This window comes from Coregonus clupeaformis, chromosome 10 (assembly GCF_020615455.1).
Source record: "Coregonus clupeaformis isolate EN_2021a chromosome 10, ASM2061545v1, whole genome shotgun sequence".
NCBI classification, from domain to species: domain Eukaryota; kingdom Metazoa; phylum Chordata; class Actinopteri; order Salmoniformes; family Salmonidae; genus Coregonus; species Coregonus clupeaformis.
Window position 1 is genome coordinate 41,931,960 of NC_059201.1, and position 15,091 is coordinate 41,947,050.

Consider the following 15,091-nt stretch of genomic DNA (forward strand, 5'->3'; position numbering starts at 1 on the left):
CTATAAATAGCCTATTGTATTTAGGAAGTACATTTTCTTATATAACTTTGTCCTGTGCTTCTCCAAGCATGCACTTCCTATAGCCTATCGTGCACTGCTACTGAATTTATCAGAGATGAGGTACACACATCAATATATAAGCAACCCAAAAAAAATCACAGAAACAATCTATTACAAATTTCATGACCCTTCCCATTTTTTCCTAGAGTTCCCAGTTGTCTTGAACACACTGAAGTCGGAAGTCTGAAATGTCAGAGTTCCCAGTTGTATTGAATGCATTTCTACCACTGTACGTCATCACTACAAGCGCTATTTCATTCGCTAGATACTCTACATGCCCACGTTCTTGATATGCCAAGCACAAAGAGGGACTGATCGAACAGCCAATGGAAAGGTAAAAGCGAAATGCCCACCAGTGCCAGGCTTAGGGAGGAGAATGAGAGAATGATGTTGCTCTTCTACTAATCTCACTGCAACTCCCCTCCATGTCTCCGACCACTACTTTGTATCCTTTTCTCTCTCGCTCTCCTCCAACACTACTCACTCTGCCCCTACACAGATGGTAACGCGCCGCCGCAACCTTCGCTCTCTCTCTCCCACTACTCTCTCCTCTTCCATCCTATCATCTCTTCCCTCTGCTCAATCCTTCTCCCTCCAATCTCCTGATTCTGCCTCCTCAACCCTCCTCTCCTCCCTTTCTGCATCCTTTGACTCCCTGTGTCCCCTATCCTCCCGGCCGGCTCGGTCCTCCCCCTCCAGCTCCGTGGCTTGACGACTCATTGCGAGCTCACAGAACAGAGCTCCGGGCAGCTGAGCGGAAATGGAAGAAAACTAAACTCCCTGCCGACCTGGCATCTTTTCACTCCCTCCTCTCTACATTTTCTTCATCTGTTTCTGCTGCTAAGGCCACTTTCTACCACTCTAAATTCCAAGCATCTGCCTCTAACCCTAGGAAGCCCTTTGCCACATTCTCCTCACTGCTGAATCCCCCCCCCCCTCCTCCCGCTCTGTGGATGACTTCGTCAACCACTTTGAAAAGAAGGTTGACGACATCCGATCCTCGTTTGTTAAGTCTAATGACACTGCTGGTCCTGCTCACACTGCCCTACCCTATGCTTTGACTTCTTTCTCCCCTCTCTCTCCAGATAAAATCTTGTGACTAGTGACTGCAGGCCGCCCAACAACCTGCCCGCTTGACCCCATCCCCTCCTCTCTTCTCCAGACCATCTCCAGTGACCTTCTCCCCTACCTCACCTCGCTGATCAACTCATCCTTGACCGCTGGCTATGTCCCTTCCGTCTTCAAGAGAGCAAGAGTTGCACCCCTTCTCAAAAAACCAACACTCGATCCCACTGATGTCAACAACTACAGACCAGTATCCCTTCTTTCTTTTCTTTCCAAAACTATTGAGCGTGCCGTCTTTAGCCAACTCTCTTGCTATCTCTCTCAGAATGACCTTCTTGATCCAAACCAGTCAGGTTTCAGGACTGGTCATTCAACTGAGACTGCTCTTCTCTGTGTCACGGAGGCTCTCCGCACTGCTAAAGCTAACTCTCTCTCCTCTGCTCTTGTCCTTCTAGACCTGTCTGCTGCCTTTGATACTGTGAACCATCAGATCCTCCTCTCCACCCTCTCCGAGCTGGGCATCTCCGGCGCGGCTCACTCCTGGATTGCGTCCTACCTGACCGGTCGCTCCTACCAAGTGGCGTGGCGAGAAGCTGTCTCCGCACCACGTGCTCTCACCACTGGTGTCCCCCAGGGCTCAGTTCTAGGCCCTCTCCTTTTCTCCCTATACACCAAGTCACTTGGCTCTGTCATATCCTCACATGGCCTCTCCTATCATTGCTACGCTGACGATACACAACTAATCTTCTTCTTTCCCCCTTCTGATAACCAGGTGGCGAATCGCATCTCTGCATGTCTGGCAGACATATCAGTATGGATGACGGATCACCACCTCAAACTGAACCCTGGCAAGACGGAGCTGCTCTTCCTCCCGGGGAAGGACTGCCCGTTCCATGATCTCGCCATCACAGTTGACAACTCCGTTGTGTCCTCCTCCCAGAGTGCGAAGAGCCTTGGCGTGACCCTGGACAACACCCTGTCGTTCTCCGCTAACATCAAGGCGGTGACCCGATCCTGCAGGTTCATGCTCTACAACATTCGGAGAGTACGACCCTGCCTTACACAGGAAGCGGCACAGGTCCTAATCCAGGCACTTGTCATCTCCCGTCTGGATTACTGCAACTCGCTGTTGGCTGGGCTCCCTGCCTGTGCCATTAAACCCCTACAACTCATCCAGAATGCTGCAGCCCGTCTGGTGTTCAACCTTCCCAAGTTCTCTCACGTCACCCCCCTCCTCCGCACACTCCACTGGCTTCCAGTTGAAGCTCGCATCCGTTACAAGACCATGGTGCTTGCCTATGGAGCAGTGAGGGGAACGGTACCTCCGTACCTTCAGGCTCTGATCAGTCCCTACACCCAAACGAGGGCATTGCGTTCATCCACCTCTGGACTGCTGGCTCCCCTTCCTCTGCGGAAGCATAGTTCCCGCTCAGCCCAGTCAAAACTGTTCGCTGCTCTGGCACCCCAATGGTGGAACAAGCTCCCTCACGACGCCAGGACAGCGGAGTCACTCACCACCTTCCGGAGACATTTGAAACCCCACCTCTTTAAGGAATACCTGGGATAGGATAAAGTAATCCTTTTATCCCCCCAAAAATTAAAAAAAAAATTAAATAAAATACAAAAATTTGGAAAGTGGTTATCCCACTGGTTATAGGGTGAATGCACCAATTTGTAAGTCGTTCTGGATAAGAGCGTCTGCTAAATGACGTAAATGTGCCCTTGAGCAAGGTACTTAACCCTAATTGCTCCTGTAAGTCGCTCTGGATAAGAGCGTCTGCTAAATGACTAAAATGTAATGTAAATGTAAGCACAAAGAGGGACTGATCGAACAGCCAATGGAAAGGTAAAAGCGAAATGCCCACCAATGCCAGGCTTAGGGAGGAGAATGAGAGAGAGAGCAGGGTTGTACACCAAAGTTACACATAGTCTAATTCAATATGTACATTCCAAAATGCTGAAAAATACTGACATTTAATCGAATACAATGACCCTCCCCTGGACTAAAAATAAATAAATACTAAACCCTCCCCCATTTTCCTCCGCGTAACAATTGCGTAAATTTCGACCGCTGGCCTAAAATTAAAAATAAAGAAAATGACTCAAGTAAAAGTGAGTCACCCAGTAAAATACTACTTGAGTAAAATACTTAAAGTATCTGGTTTAAAATGTACTTACGTATCAAAAGTATAAGTACATCCTATACATCAAATTCCTTTTATTAAGAAAACAAGACAGACCGATTTATTTTGTATATTTTTATCTATGGACAGCCAGGGGCACACTCCAATATTCAGACATAATTTACAAACCTAGTAGTTGTGTTTAGTGAGTCCGCCAGATCAGAGGCAGTAGAGATGACCATGCGTTCTCTCGATAAGTGCGAATTGGACCATTTTGCTGTCCTGCCTGAGCATTCGAAATGTAACAAGTACTTTTGGGTGTCAGGGAAAATGGGAAGAAAAAGTGCATATTATCTTTATGAATATAGTAAAGTATGAGTAATAGTTGGCAAAAATATATACTTGAGTAAAGTACAGCCCCCCCACCAAAATGACTTACTTCAAGGTATTTTTACTTAGTTACTTTACACCACTGCCTGCCAAGCAAGGGGGGAGATTTAGTTTAGTACCACACTAATGCCTTGCCGCTCCCACTGTCTAGCCTAGTGTTGCACATTTATTGTTTGTGGGTTCCAGACACTTGTGCCTTATTGTAAACCCCATACAATCCGTCCAACCCCCATTTATCCCCAGCAAAAAGCCTAGCTATTAGCTAATCAACTCAACATGGGCATCTTTCCAGGCAATTAAACATGAGTTCATTTATCTAAATACAAGCCTATAACTATTGCTAAATCGATCCTCTAGTCTTCTTCTACACTCACCGGCACAGGCTTCTCCTCTCCCTCATGTTGGCACTGACCATTAGCTGAGATGCTGTGTCTGGCTGATCCACATGTCTAGAAGTTTGTTGGTGTTCTTCTTTGTAGGCTCGCACGTCCTTTCAAATAAGTGTAGCCGAGCTGTGAAACTAAAAGGGAGTATGGAAAGGGAATTTGGAAAGGGAGTTTGGAAAGGGAGTATGGAAAGGGAGTTTGGAAAGGGAGTATGGAAAGGGAGTTTGGAAAGGGAGTATGTAAAGGGAGTTTGGAAAGGGAGTTTGATACACTTGAATGACTTGCCTTAGTTATTTAGCAAGATAATGGCACAGAGATTTTGCTAACGCTCTCCATCTCAACCACTGAGGTATGATCACAAGTTTATCGAAAACTACAGAGGACATTCAAGGATATTCAACAACACTGTCATCGAAAAATACATACACTAGGGGGTGCACAATCCCATAGCATGACAAGGTCATGAAGTTGTGCAATGTGCAGTTCATTGCTCCGGCTGAGAGTTCTTCCATAAATTACAACACTTTTATAATCCAAATGTAGCTAGAAATGTTATTAATAGATAAAGCTAAACTTTTGAAAATAAAACAAACAGTTTATGTTATTCAGAGGGTTTCTGTTTATTACAAAAATCGTAAAAGTAATAAAATGCAACATTTGTTTTTGTCACCATTAACATGGACTACAAATTATTTTTAAATACAATTTTCGCCAATGCCCCATGGGCTTGTTCAGTTGAGATGGTTTCAAATAGAAATGCAATGTATGGCCTACACAATTCCCTATGCAGTCAGTGTCAGTTCTCTCACAAAAATATTTTCCATTGGGCCTAAAAACCACAACTCTGTTGTCTTCCAGGTCTTCGAAGCACTGGTCACAACCTTACTTCTGTTTGGACTTCACAGCTGCTTTCAGTTTGGTGTAGAGATATCCACAATTCTTAAAAATGAAAGTAGATAAATGAGCACACGGTCAGTGATCCTTGAGCAACAATTTCAGAACATGGCACTATTGCATAATTAATATTGCATAATCTCACAATCAAATAATATGCTTCATATCCCGTTGGGAAAATGCACTCTTTTGGATCCAGTGACAGGGTTTGTTGGCAAATGAGCAGTCTCTATGTATACCAAGGTGAACTGTGAATGTCTACCAACCTCGATGGCATAGTAGACTATCCCCAGGTAAGCAGCTATACAGCCCCCAAGGAAGAGGTCAAAGGCTGCTGGCTTTATCCTGGTGATAAAACATATATGGAACGAAATCCAGTTAACAATTACCAAACATAATCAAAACATGGAAACAAACCTCACAAACCCAGACTATGAAATGCGTTGTTTGTTCAATTTGTATACACTATTCGGTATAATAAAAATATGTATTTGAATCAAGGTTAGTCGTTGGATTTGGAAGTGTGGGTGTTTTGGATACTCAGTTTTCCTCATTGGACTAGCACCTAAAATGTGACTGTTTTGCATTATATAAAAAAATACATTTTGTCCTTATACCTATACATCATCATTGGTTGCTCCATTTGGTCAAAAAAGGTAAGTTCAGGATCCCTGAAAGAGAAACAAAACATTACCAATTCACTCTGTTAACAATCATAATTGCAAGGAATGAAAGGAATGAAAGGAAGGAGGACGTGTTGTTTATGACTGTGTGGGTGCATCTGTCTGTCTTGTACCTCTTGTCTTGGCGGAAGGTGTGTCTGTGGACCTGGTGCAGGTAGTGCCTCAGCTCATGCTCCAGAGTGTTCACCAGTATGGCGTGTTTGGGATCCTTGTCCAGCTGTGTTGCCCGTGGGAGTGACGTCAGGAAGGACATCATGCTAGACATACGACTGTCCTGAAACTCCTATACCAGAGATTGAGACGGACAATTGAGGATGCATACAGTAACTTCACTGTACAAGTTTAGGTTAGAGGTACAGTGCCTTCAGAAAGCATTCATACCCCTTGACTCATTTCACATTTTGTTGTATTACAGCCTGAATTCAAAATGGATTAAATCTACGTTTTTTCTTCACCCATCACCACACAATACCCCATAATGACAAAGGGAAAAAATGTATTGGAAATTAAATAAATACATATTTAATTTACATATCAGTCAAAGGTTTGGACACACCTACTCATTGAAGGGTTTTATTTATTTTTACTATTTTTTACATTGTAGAATAATAGTGAAGATATCAAAACTATGAAATAACACATATGGAATCATGTGGTAACCAAAAAAGTGTTCAACAAATCAAAATAGATTTTATATTTGAGATTCTTCAAATAGCCACCCTTTGCCTTGATGACAGTTTTGCACACTTTTGGCATTCTCTCAACCAGCTTAACCTGGAATGGCTGTCCGACCAAACTGAGCAAGAAGGACCTTGGTAGAAGCATGTAAAAGACTGAGATCATAAGGCAAAATATCCTGTGGTCTGATGAAACAAATGTAACTCTTTGGCCTGAATGCAAAGTGCTATGTCTGGAGAAAACCAGGCACAGCTCATCACCCGTCTAACACCATCCCTACTGTGAAAGATGGTGGTGGCAGGATCATGCTATCAGGATTTTTTTCAGCGGCAGGGACTGGGAGACTGGTAAGGATAGAGAGAACAATGAATGGAGCCAAATACAGGCAAATCCTTGATGAGAACCTGCTTCAGAGTAGGTTCTCATCAAACGACCTTAGACTGGGGCACCCCATCTAACTTAACAGAGCTTGAGAAAATCTGCAAGGAAGAATGGTAGACAAATCCCTAAATACAGATGTATAAAGCTGATACAGACATACCCAAAATGACTCAAAGCTGTAATCGCTGCCAAAGGTGTATTGACTCATGGGTGTGAATTCTTATGTAAAGTAGATATTTCTGTATTTCATTTTCAATAAATTTGCCAAAAATATCAAAAGATACTATGGGGCATTGTGTGTAGATGTGTGAGAGAAAAAAATCGATTTAATCCATTTTGAATTCAGGCTATAACATAACAAAATATGGAATAAGTAAAGGGGTATGAATACTTTATGAAGGCACTCAAAGATGGAATCGTTTGACACAAAAAGTGGCAATCAAGTGTTTCCTTAAGAAGGTTAAATTAACGATTCCCCTTGCATTATGTTTGCACTGATTATGTTCACATTATGTTTTCACTGTGCATAGTAGAGTCAATTTCTGATAACTCTGCTTGGAACTGATGCAACAGTGTGTCCTAAACTGGAGGACAGAATTGTTCCCTTTATGACTATAGTTGCCTTTCCTGATTCTGGTAAAAAATGTTATCTTACCATTTGGCCCTTGAAGACCTGTATGTCTTTTGGGGAACCCTATTGGAAAACAAATCGAGATGAGTTATGCAAGAAAACATACAATCCAAAATGATTCAAATAAAGTATTCTAGTGTGTGTATGTGTGTGTGTGTGTGTGTGTTTGTACACATGTTTTATACCTTGTCAGAGAGATTATACATAAACCGAGCCAGCGATTCTGCAATAACGAGTGTATTGCGCTTCATCTTCCTCAAGTCCACATGCAACCTGTTGGGAGGATAGCAGCCTCATTATGGACTCATCGAGGACATTTTCCAGACTCTGTAGCCATAGTAATATATATGCATTTAATATACTGTTGTCATGCCACCCTAAAATTAAAACAGAGCAGTGCCACTCACACAGTGTCCAGGATGGAGCCTCTGAGTTCAGCTTTGGGGTCCTCCAGGTGAGACAGCGTGAAGCCTGGTATCCTGCGCATGGCATAGCGCTCGTGCTCCCAGGCCACAGTGGACTCCCCCAGGTTGATCTTCTTGTGGACCATCCCAAGCCTCACCCAAGGGAACCGGGAAGAAACTACCTACGATGGAAGGTGGTGGGATGCATATACGTTTAGTTCATACAAGTGACATTGGGCCTTCAAGCGCCTCCCCACTTCCTACAGTATCTGCTGGTGGGAGGAGTTACCTGCTCCAGCTGTTGAACGAAGGCGTGTTGAGGGGTGCCAGGTTTGGGGGGGCGGGACACATGTAGGAACATGTCGTCCCCATTGGCCAGCGTGTCCAGACACAGGACAAACGCCACATTGTCATGGAGAAGGCTGGTCTCTGGAGGGAGACGGACCACAAGGATAGAATCAACTTGAGGGAGACATAAAGCAAGGCTACAATCAACTGGACTACAGGGCTGTTGTAGCAGTGCCCTCCCATCCATGGTTCACCCACTAAGCAGCTGATGAAAATACAAGTATGTGGTAAAGTAGGTATGACAACACGTTAAGGGGCCTTCCTCCCTACTGTAGAAGCTGGGTGTACAGTCGTGGTCAAAAGTTTTGAGAATGACACAAGTATTGGTCTTCACAAAGTTCGCTGCTTCAGTGTTATGAGATATTTTTGTCAGATGTTACTATGGTATACTGAAGTATAATTACAAGCATTCCATAAGTGTCAAAGGCTTTTATTGACAATTACATTACGTTTATGCAAAGAGTCAATATTTGCAGTGTTGACCCTTCTTTTTCAAGACCTCTGCAATCCACCCTGGCATGATGTCAATTAACTTCTGGGCCACATCCTGACTGATGGCAGCCCATTCTTGCATAATCAATGCTTGGAGTTTGTCAGAATTTGTGGATTTTTGTTTGTCCACCCACCTCTTGAGGATCGACCACAAGTTCTCAATGGGATTAAGGTCTGGGGAGTTTCCTGGCCATGGACCCAACATTTCGATGTTTTGTTCCCCAAGCCACTTAGTTATCACTTTTGCCTTATGGCAAGGTGCTCCATCATGCTGGAAAAGGCATTGGTCGTCACCAAACAGTTATTGGATGGTTGGGAGAAGTTGTTCTCAGAGGATGTGTTGGTACCATTCTTTATTCATGGCTGTGTTCTTAGGCAAAATTGTGAGTGAGCCCACTCCCTTGGCTGAGAAGCACCCCCACACATGAATGGTCTCAGGATGCTTTACTGTTGGCATGACACAGGACTGATGGTAGCGCTCACCTTGTCTTCTCCGGACAAGGTATTTTCCGGATGCCCCAAACAATCGGAAAGGGGATTCATCAGAGAAAATGACTTTACCCCAGTCCTCAGCAATCTAATCCCTGTACCTTTTGCAGAATATCAGTCTGTCCCTGATGTTTTTTCTGGAGAGAAGTGGCTTCTTTGCTGCCCTTCTTGACACCAGGCCACCCTCCAAAAGTCTTCGCCTCACTGTGCGTGCAGATGCACTCACACCTGCCTGCTGCCATTCCTGAGCAAGCTCTGCACTGGTGGTGCCCCAATCCCGCAGCTGAATCAACTTTAGGAGACGGTCCTGGCGCTTGCTGGACTTTCTTGTGCGCCCTGACGCCTTCTTCACAACAATTGAACCTCTCTCCTTGAAGTTCTCGATGATCCGATAAATGGTTGATTTAGGTGCAATCTTACTAGCAGCAATATCCTTGCCTGTGAAGCCCTTTTTGTGCAAAGCAATGATGATGGCACGTGTTTCCTTGCAGGTAACCATGGTTAACAGAGGAAGAACAATGATTTCAAGCACCACCCTCCTTTTAAAGCTTCCAGTCTGTTATTCTAACTCAATCAGCATGACAGAGTGATCTCCAGCCTTGTCCTCGTCAACACTCTCACCTGTGTTAACGAGAGAATCACTGACATGATGGCAGCTGGTTCTTTTGTGGCAGGGCTGAAATGCAGTGGAAATGTTTTTTGGGGATTAAGTTCATTTTCATGGCAAAGAGAGACTTTGTAATTAATTGCAATTCATCTGATCACTCTTCATAACATTCTGGAGTATATGCAAATTGCCATCATAAAAACTGAGGCAGCAGACTTTGTGAAAATTAATATTTGTGTCATTCTCAAAACTTTTGACCACGACTGTACATGCAGTGGCTTAAGTTTTTAGGGTGTAGATGCTTTATGTTTCTGACTTGAGATGGTTGGTCTTGGTCTAGATCTCGAAAGTTATGGTCTTGACTCCATATCTGAAAGACGATCAAGTGAAACAGCAACTCACCGGCATGATCCATATTCTCCTCTATAAACCTCTTGGTACCCAGGAAGTTATACTTCCCACCGCCAGTCAGGGAGAAAAGAAGATGGTATCTAGAACACAAAGAACACAAGTGTCATTTCAAAAGCCCAAACATTCCCTGAAAACCTGATTAGCAGTTTTGATTGGATAAGGTCCTAAGGCCTATTACTCAAATTGTATGATATTTGAAATGTAATAGAAATGTAATATATGTGATTAATACTTTTTATATGATCTATGAATAGTGATCATATATAATATAAATAGTAATAATATATGCCATTTAGCAGACACTTTTTCCAAAGCGACTTAAAGTCATGCGTGCATACGTTTGACGTATTCTACCAACTGAGCTACAATAATAACTAATTAATGACCTGTAAATAACTAAAAGATAGTGTTTGTAACTCACGGAGGCTGGCTGTGGGGTTTGCTGTAAAGTTTCTGGAAGAGACGGACCAGCTCAAGCAAGATGGTGACTCCACTACCATTTGAGTCTGCTCCATACGACAGCCACTGTTTTACACACACACATATTCTTGATTGAAACTCAGTATTTGTGAATAAATGTTTATTTCACTAGTGTATACGCAGCGTGCAGTTGACTTACTGGAGTAAGGCCGTAGGAGTCATAGTGGGCCGTGATAACGATGGTGGGCACATCCTCTCCAGCACCAGGAAGTACACCCTGAACGCACAGTGACCAATCACAATCTGTACACAAGTCTGACATGGCTATGTTGGGACCAGTAGGACTAATACAGTATTTCACATCCAATTATCATTTTGAAACCAAATTGCATGGTTCATATGCCATAAGAATTAGCTGATGCCCTTGGTCATAGACAGGGTCGGAGAGACTCACCTCCAGAGTAATGATTGTGTTGTCAGTGATGGGCTTGATGGGGTTGGTGTTGCTCACTAGAATCTGAAATACGGTGGCTGTGACCATGCTACGGAACACTGAAAGAGACAGAGAGTAAAAGAGAGAGGGAGAGAGAAGTTCAAGTTGTATTGTATGAAAGATGCTGAACCTATTACATTTATTATTAAAATCACATTTTAAATTGCGCTGTATCCTCTCCTCCTCTCTTCCCTCACAGTCTACCTCCTTTCCTCATCCCCCTCTCAACCTTCCTACTCTCCAGACCCTCTTCCTCCCATCCCGCCTCCTCCTCTCACCTCGGACCAGTATAGAGGAGGTGCGGGAGGCTGCTGCGTGCTTGACCTCTTCGTACATATAAAGGAGCTGCTCGTCCTCCGGGGTCACGTACACAGGCATGATGGTATCCTTTAGCAGCGCTTCACTCTCACTCACCATGAAGCTCTGTATGGAAGCAAAGGGTTAACATTATATTGGTGTAATGTGCCACACATCCAGAAGAACTTGAAGGTGCCGGGTAGAGAAAACAGGCATTGTCATAAACCTGCAGATTGTCGTATACTCCCAAGTGATTGATATTACAACAGAATGGGCCGCTAACCCTGATTAAAGGTCTAAGATACCTGTATGATTTCCTGGGGGACAGCGGACATGTTTCTGGGGAGCAGGAGGAGTACAGCGGCAGCGCTCTGCCTCAGCGCCTCCAGGTATCGCTCCACGGTGAAGTCCGGCAGCTTCATGATGACACAGCGTCGTGTTAACACTGGTTCGTCTGCTGAGCGGGCCTCCGCCTGCACTATGGCACCGCGACAACCTCCACAGCCCAACACAGAGGTCACAGGTCAAAACACAGTTCCAAACTTTACTTTCCGTCTTTCCTGTCTCAATCACAGAAAAGACAAATACTAAAAGAGGAAAACAGTGCACAAGTATCTTCTTTAGGACTACTGTACAGAGGGTAGTGCGTACGGTCCAGTACATCACTGGGGCCAAGCTTCCTGCCATCCAGGACCTCTATACCAGGCGGTGTCAGAGGAAGGCCCCAAAAATTGTCAAAGACTCCAGCCACCCTAGTCATAGACTGTTCTCTCTGCTACCGCACAGCAAGCGGTACCGGAGGGCCAAGTCTAGGTCCAAAAGGCTTCTTAACAGCTTCTACCCTCAAGTCATAAGACTCCTGAACAGCTAATCAAATGGCTACCCGGACTATTTGCATTGTCCCCCCCCCCCCTCCCCCTTTTTACAGTGCTGCTACTCTGTTTATTATCTATGCATAGTCACTTTAACTATGCCTACATCTACATATTACCTCAATTACCTCGACTAACCGGTGCCCCCGCACATTGACTCTGTATCGGTACCCCATGTACGTAGCCTCACTACTGTTATTTTTAATGTTATTTTACTGCTTTTATTTTTTCTTTATCTATTGTTTACTTAACACTTATTTTTCTTAAAACTGCAGTGTTGGTTAAGGGCTTGTAAGTAAGCATTTCACTGTAAGGTCTACACCTGTTGTATTCGGCGCATGTGACAAATACAATCTGATTTGATTTGTACATCCAAAGAAGGCTGCTCTACAGAGCTGCACTATAATAAAAATGTATTATAAAATAACAGGTGTATACTTTCCTCTGATGCAGATACAGTGCCTTGCAAATGTATTCATCCCGCTTGGCATTTTTCCTATTTTGTTGCATTACAACCTGTAATTCAAATGGATTTTTATTTGGATTTCATGTAACTGACATACACAAAATAGTCCAAATTGGTGAAGTGAAATGAAAAATATAACTTGTTTCAAAAAATTCGAAAAATAAATAACGGAAAAGTGGTGCGTGCATATGTATTCACCCCCTTTGCGATGAAGCCCCTAAATAAGATCTGGTGCAACCAATTCCCTTCAGAAGTCACATAATTAGTTAAATAAAGTCCACCTGTGTGCAATCTAAGTGTCACATGATCTGTCACATTTACATTTACATTTTAGTCATTTAGCTGACGCTCTTATCCAGAGCGACTTACAGTCACATGATCTCAGTATATATACACACCTGTTCTGAAAGGCCCCAGAGTCTGCAACACCACTAAGCAAGGGGCACCACCAAGCAAGCGACACCATGAAGACCAAGGAGCTCTCCAAACAGGTCAGGGACAAAGTTGTGGAGAAGTACAGATCAGGGTTGGGTTATAGAAAATATCCGAAACTTTGAACATCCCACGAAGCACCTTTAAATCCATTATTAAAAAATGGAAAGAATATAGCACCAAAACAAACCTGGCAAGAGAGGGCCGCCCACCAAAACTCACGGACCAGGCAAGGAGGGCATTAATCAGAGAGGCAACAAAGACACCAAAGATAACCCTGAAGGAGCTGCAAAGCTCCACAGCGGAGATTGGAGTATCTGTCCATAGGACCACTTTAAGCCGTACACTCCACAGAGATGGGCTTTACGGAAGAGTGGCCAGAAAAAAAACATTGCTTAAAGAAAAAAATAAGCAAACACGTTTGGTGTTCGCCAAAAGGCATGTTGAAGACTCCCCAAACATATGGAAGAAGGTACTCTGGTCAGATGAGACTAAAATTGAGCTTTTTGGCCATCAAGGAAAACACTATGTCTGGCGCAAACCCAACACCTCTCATCACCATCCCTACAGTGAAGCATGGTGGTGGCAGCATCATGCTGTGGCAGGGACTGGGAAACTCGTCAGAATTGAAGGAATGATGGATGGAGCTAAATACAGGGAAATTCTTGAGGGAAACCTGTTTCAGTCTTCCAGAGATTTGAGACTGGGACGGAGGTTCACCTTCCAGCAAGACAATGACCCTAAGCATACTGCTAAAGCAACACTTGAGTGGTTTAAGGGGAAACATTTAAATGTCTTGGAATGGCCTAGTCAAAGCCCAGACCTCAATCCAATTGAGAATCTGTGGTATGACTTAAAGATTGCTGTACACCAGCGGAACCCATCCAACTTGAAGGAGCTGGAGCAGTTTTGCCTTGAAGAATGGGCAAAAATCCCAGTGGCTAGATGTGCCAAGCTTATAGAGACATACCCAAAGAGACTTGCAGCTGTAATTGCTGCAAAAGGTGGCTCTACACAAAGTATTGACTTTGGGGGGGTGAATACATTTACATTTTAGTCATTTAGCAGACGCTCTTATCCAGAGCAACTTACAGGAGCAATTAGGGTTAAGTGCCTTGCTCAAGGACACCGACAGATTTTTTACCTAGTCGGCTCGGGGATTAGAACCAGCGACCTTGTTATGCATGCTCAAGTTCAGTTTTTTTGTCTTATTTCTTGTTTGTTTCACAGCAAAAAATATTTTGCATCTTCAAAGTGGTAAGCATGTTGTGTAAATCAAATGATACAAACCCCCCAAAAAATCCATTTTAATTACAGGTTGTAAGGCAACAAAATAGGAAAAATGCCAAGGGGGTGAATACTGTCGCAAGCCAGTGTACTTCGTAAGTCTGGCCAAGTGACCCTACCATGTTTTTCCTGCTGTACGGCGTACTGCTGCATCCTATAGGCAGTGAACTCGTAGGAGGATACAGCAAGCAGCGCGGAGGCATGCAGTTGCTGAACACACAGCATGAGTAGTGCTGCCGCTCGGGGCGACATTCTCAGCAGCATGGCTCCACGTCCTGATGAGATCCCCTTACTGTCCTGTCACAGAAATCTGTGGAGGAAGGTTGGCTGTAAAAACAAAGCATGATACATTTTCAGAATGTGCTTATTGAAAACACGATATCTCATACAGTAAACGCAATATTCCTATTTTTCAGGAGATTCCCCAGATATGCCAATAGAAAACTCCCTTACTCCCTAACAGATAGCGCTATAGCTTTTAGTAAAATGATTTACGAAGTACCTGAGCAGCTTAGGAGAGACACATTCCAATCTCTCCATGGCGTATGCCCAGAGTTAGGTTAGGGCCCAAACTATCCAGGGAGAGACCCTCAGGGCCTGGATGTCTTACTCACCTGTCTTCTAGGCCTTCTCTCTCTTGGTGGACAGACAGCGTGTTCTCTCCTCACCTCCTCGCAGCGTGGACATAGACTAGCCTCCTAAGGGAGAAGGCTCAAGACGCCTCGTTGGTAAGCCGCTAAACCCCTGTCCACCGTCTGTCCCTGGGGATAAAGTCAAGCTAA

At 44.0% G+C, this 15,091-nt stretch overlaps 1 protein-coding gene across 3 annotated transcripts; it reads right to left on the reverse strand.

Annotated features, from left to right (window-relative positions):
• Positions 1-3,560: 3,560 nt before the first annotated feature.
• zgc:109965 (Nicalin-1-like) lies at positions 3,561-15,014 on the reverse strand. 3 transcript variants are annotated; one of them, XM_041889182.2, is made up of 16 exons: positions 14,924-15,000; positions 14,429-14,619; positions 11,558-11,748; positions 11,234-11,378; positions 10,917-11,014; positions 10,662-10,739; positions 10,464-10,567; positions 10,034-10,122; positions 7,985-8,124; positions 7,699-7,877; positions 7,477-7,564; positions 7,316-7,354; positions 5,715-5,884; positions 5,536-5,589; positions 5,185-5,263; positions 3,561-4,963 (listed from the first exon to the last, which is right to left on the reverse strand). In XM_041889182.2, exons 2-16 carry the CDS (start codon positions 14,571-14,573, stop codon positions 4,907-4,909), a joined length of 1,656 nt encoding a protein of 551 aa, XP_041745116.1. In that variant the 5' UTR covers positions 14,574-14,619; positions 14,924-15,000; the 3' UTR covers positions 3,561-4,906. The 3 variants fall into 3 exon arrangements, with proteins under 3 accessions (XP_041745116.1, XP_041745117.1, XP_041745115.1); XM_041889183.2 differs by lacking the exon at positions 14,924-15,000 and adding an exon at positions 14,812-14,910; XM_041889181.2 differs by having other exon boundaries at positions 3,562-4,963; positions 14,429-14,636; positions 14,924-15,014.
• Between the last annotated feature and the right edge of the window lie 77 nt (positions 15,015-15,091).

Excerpts from the sequence above, each read along its gene's own strand:
- zgc:109965 (XM_041889182.2), bottom strand. The coding sequence starts at position 14,573 with ATGCTGCTGAGAATGTCGCCCCGAGCGGCAGCACTACTCATGCTGTGT. Across the intron at positions 11,015-11,233 it reads CTCCTCTATACTGGTCCGAG|TGTTCCGTAGCATGGTCACA; the intron begins GTGAGAGGAGGA and ends TGTCTCTTTCAG. Across the intron at positions 10,740-10,916 it reads ACACAATCATTACTCTGGAG|GGTGTACTTCCTGGTGCTGG; the intron begins GTGAGTCTCTCC and ends CTGTGCGTTCAG.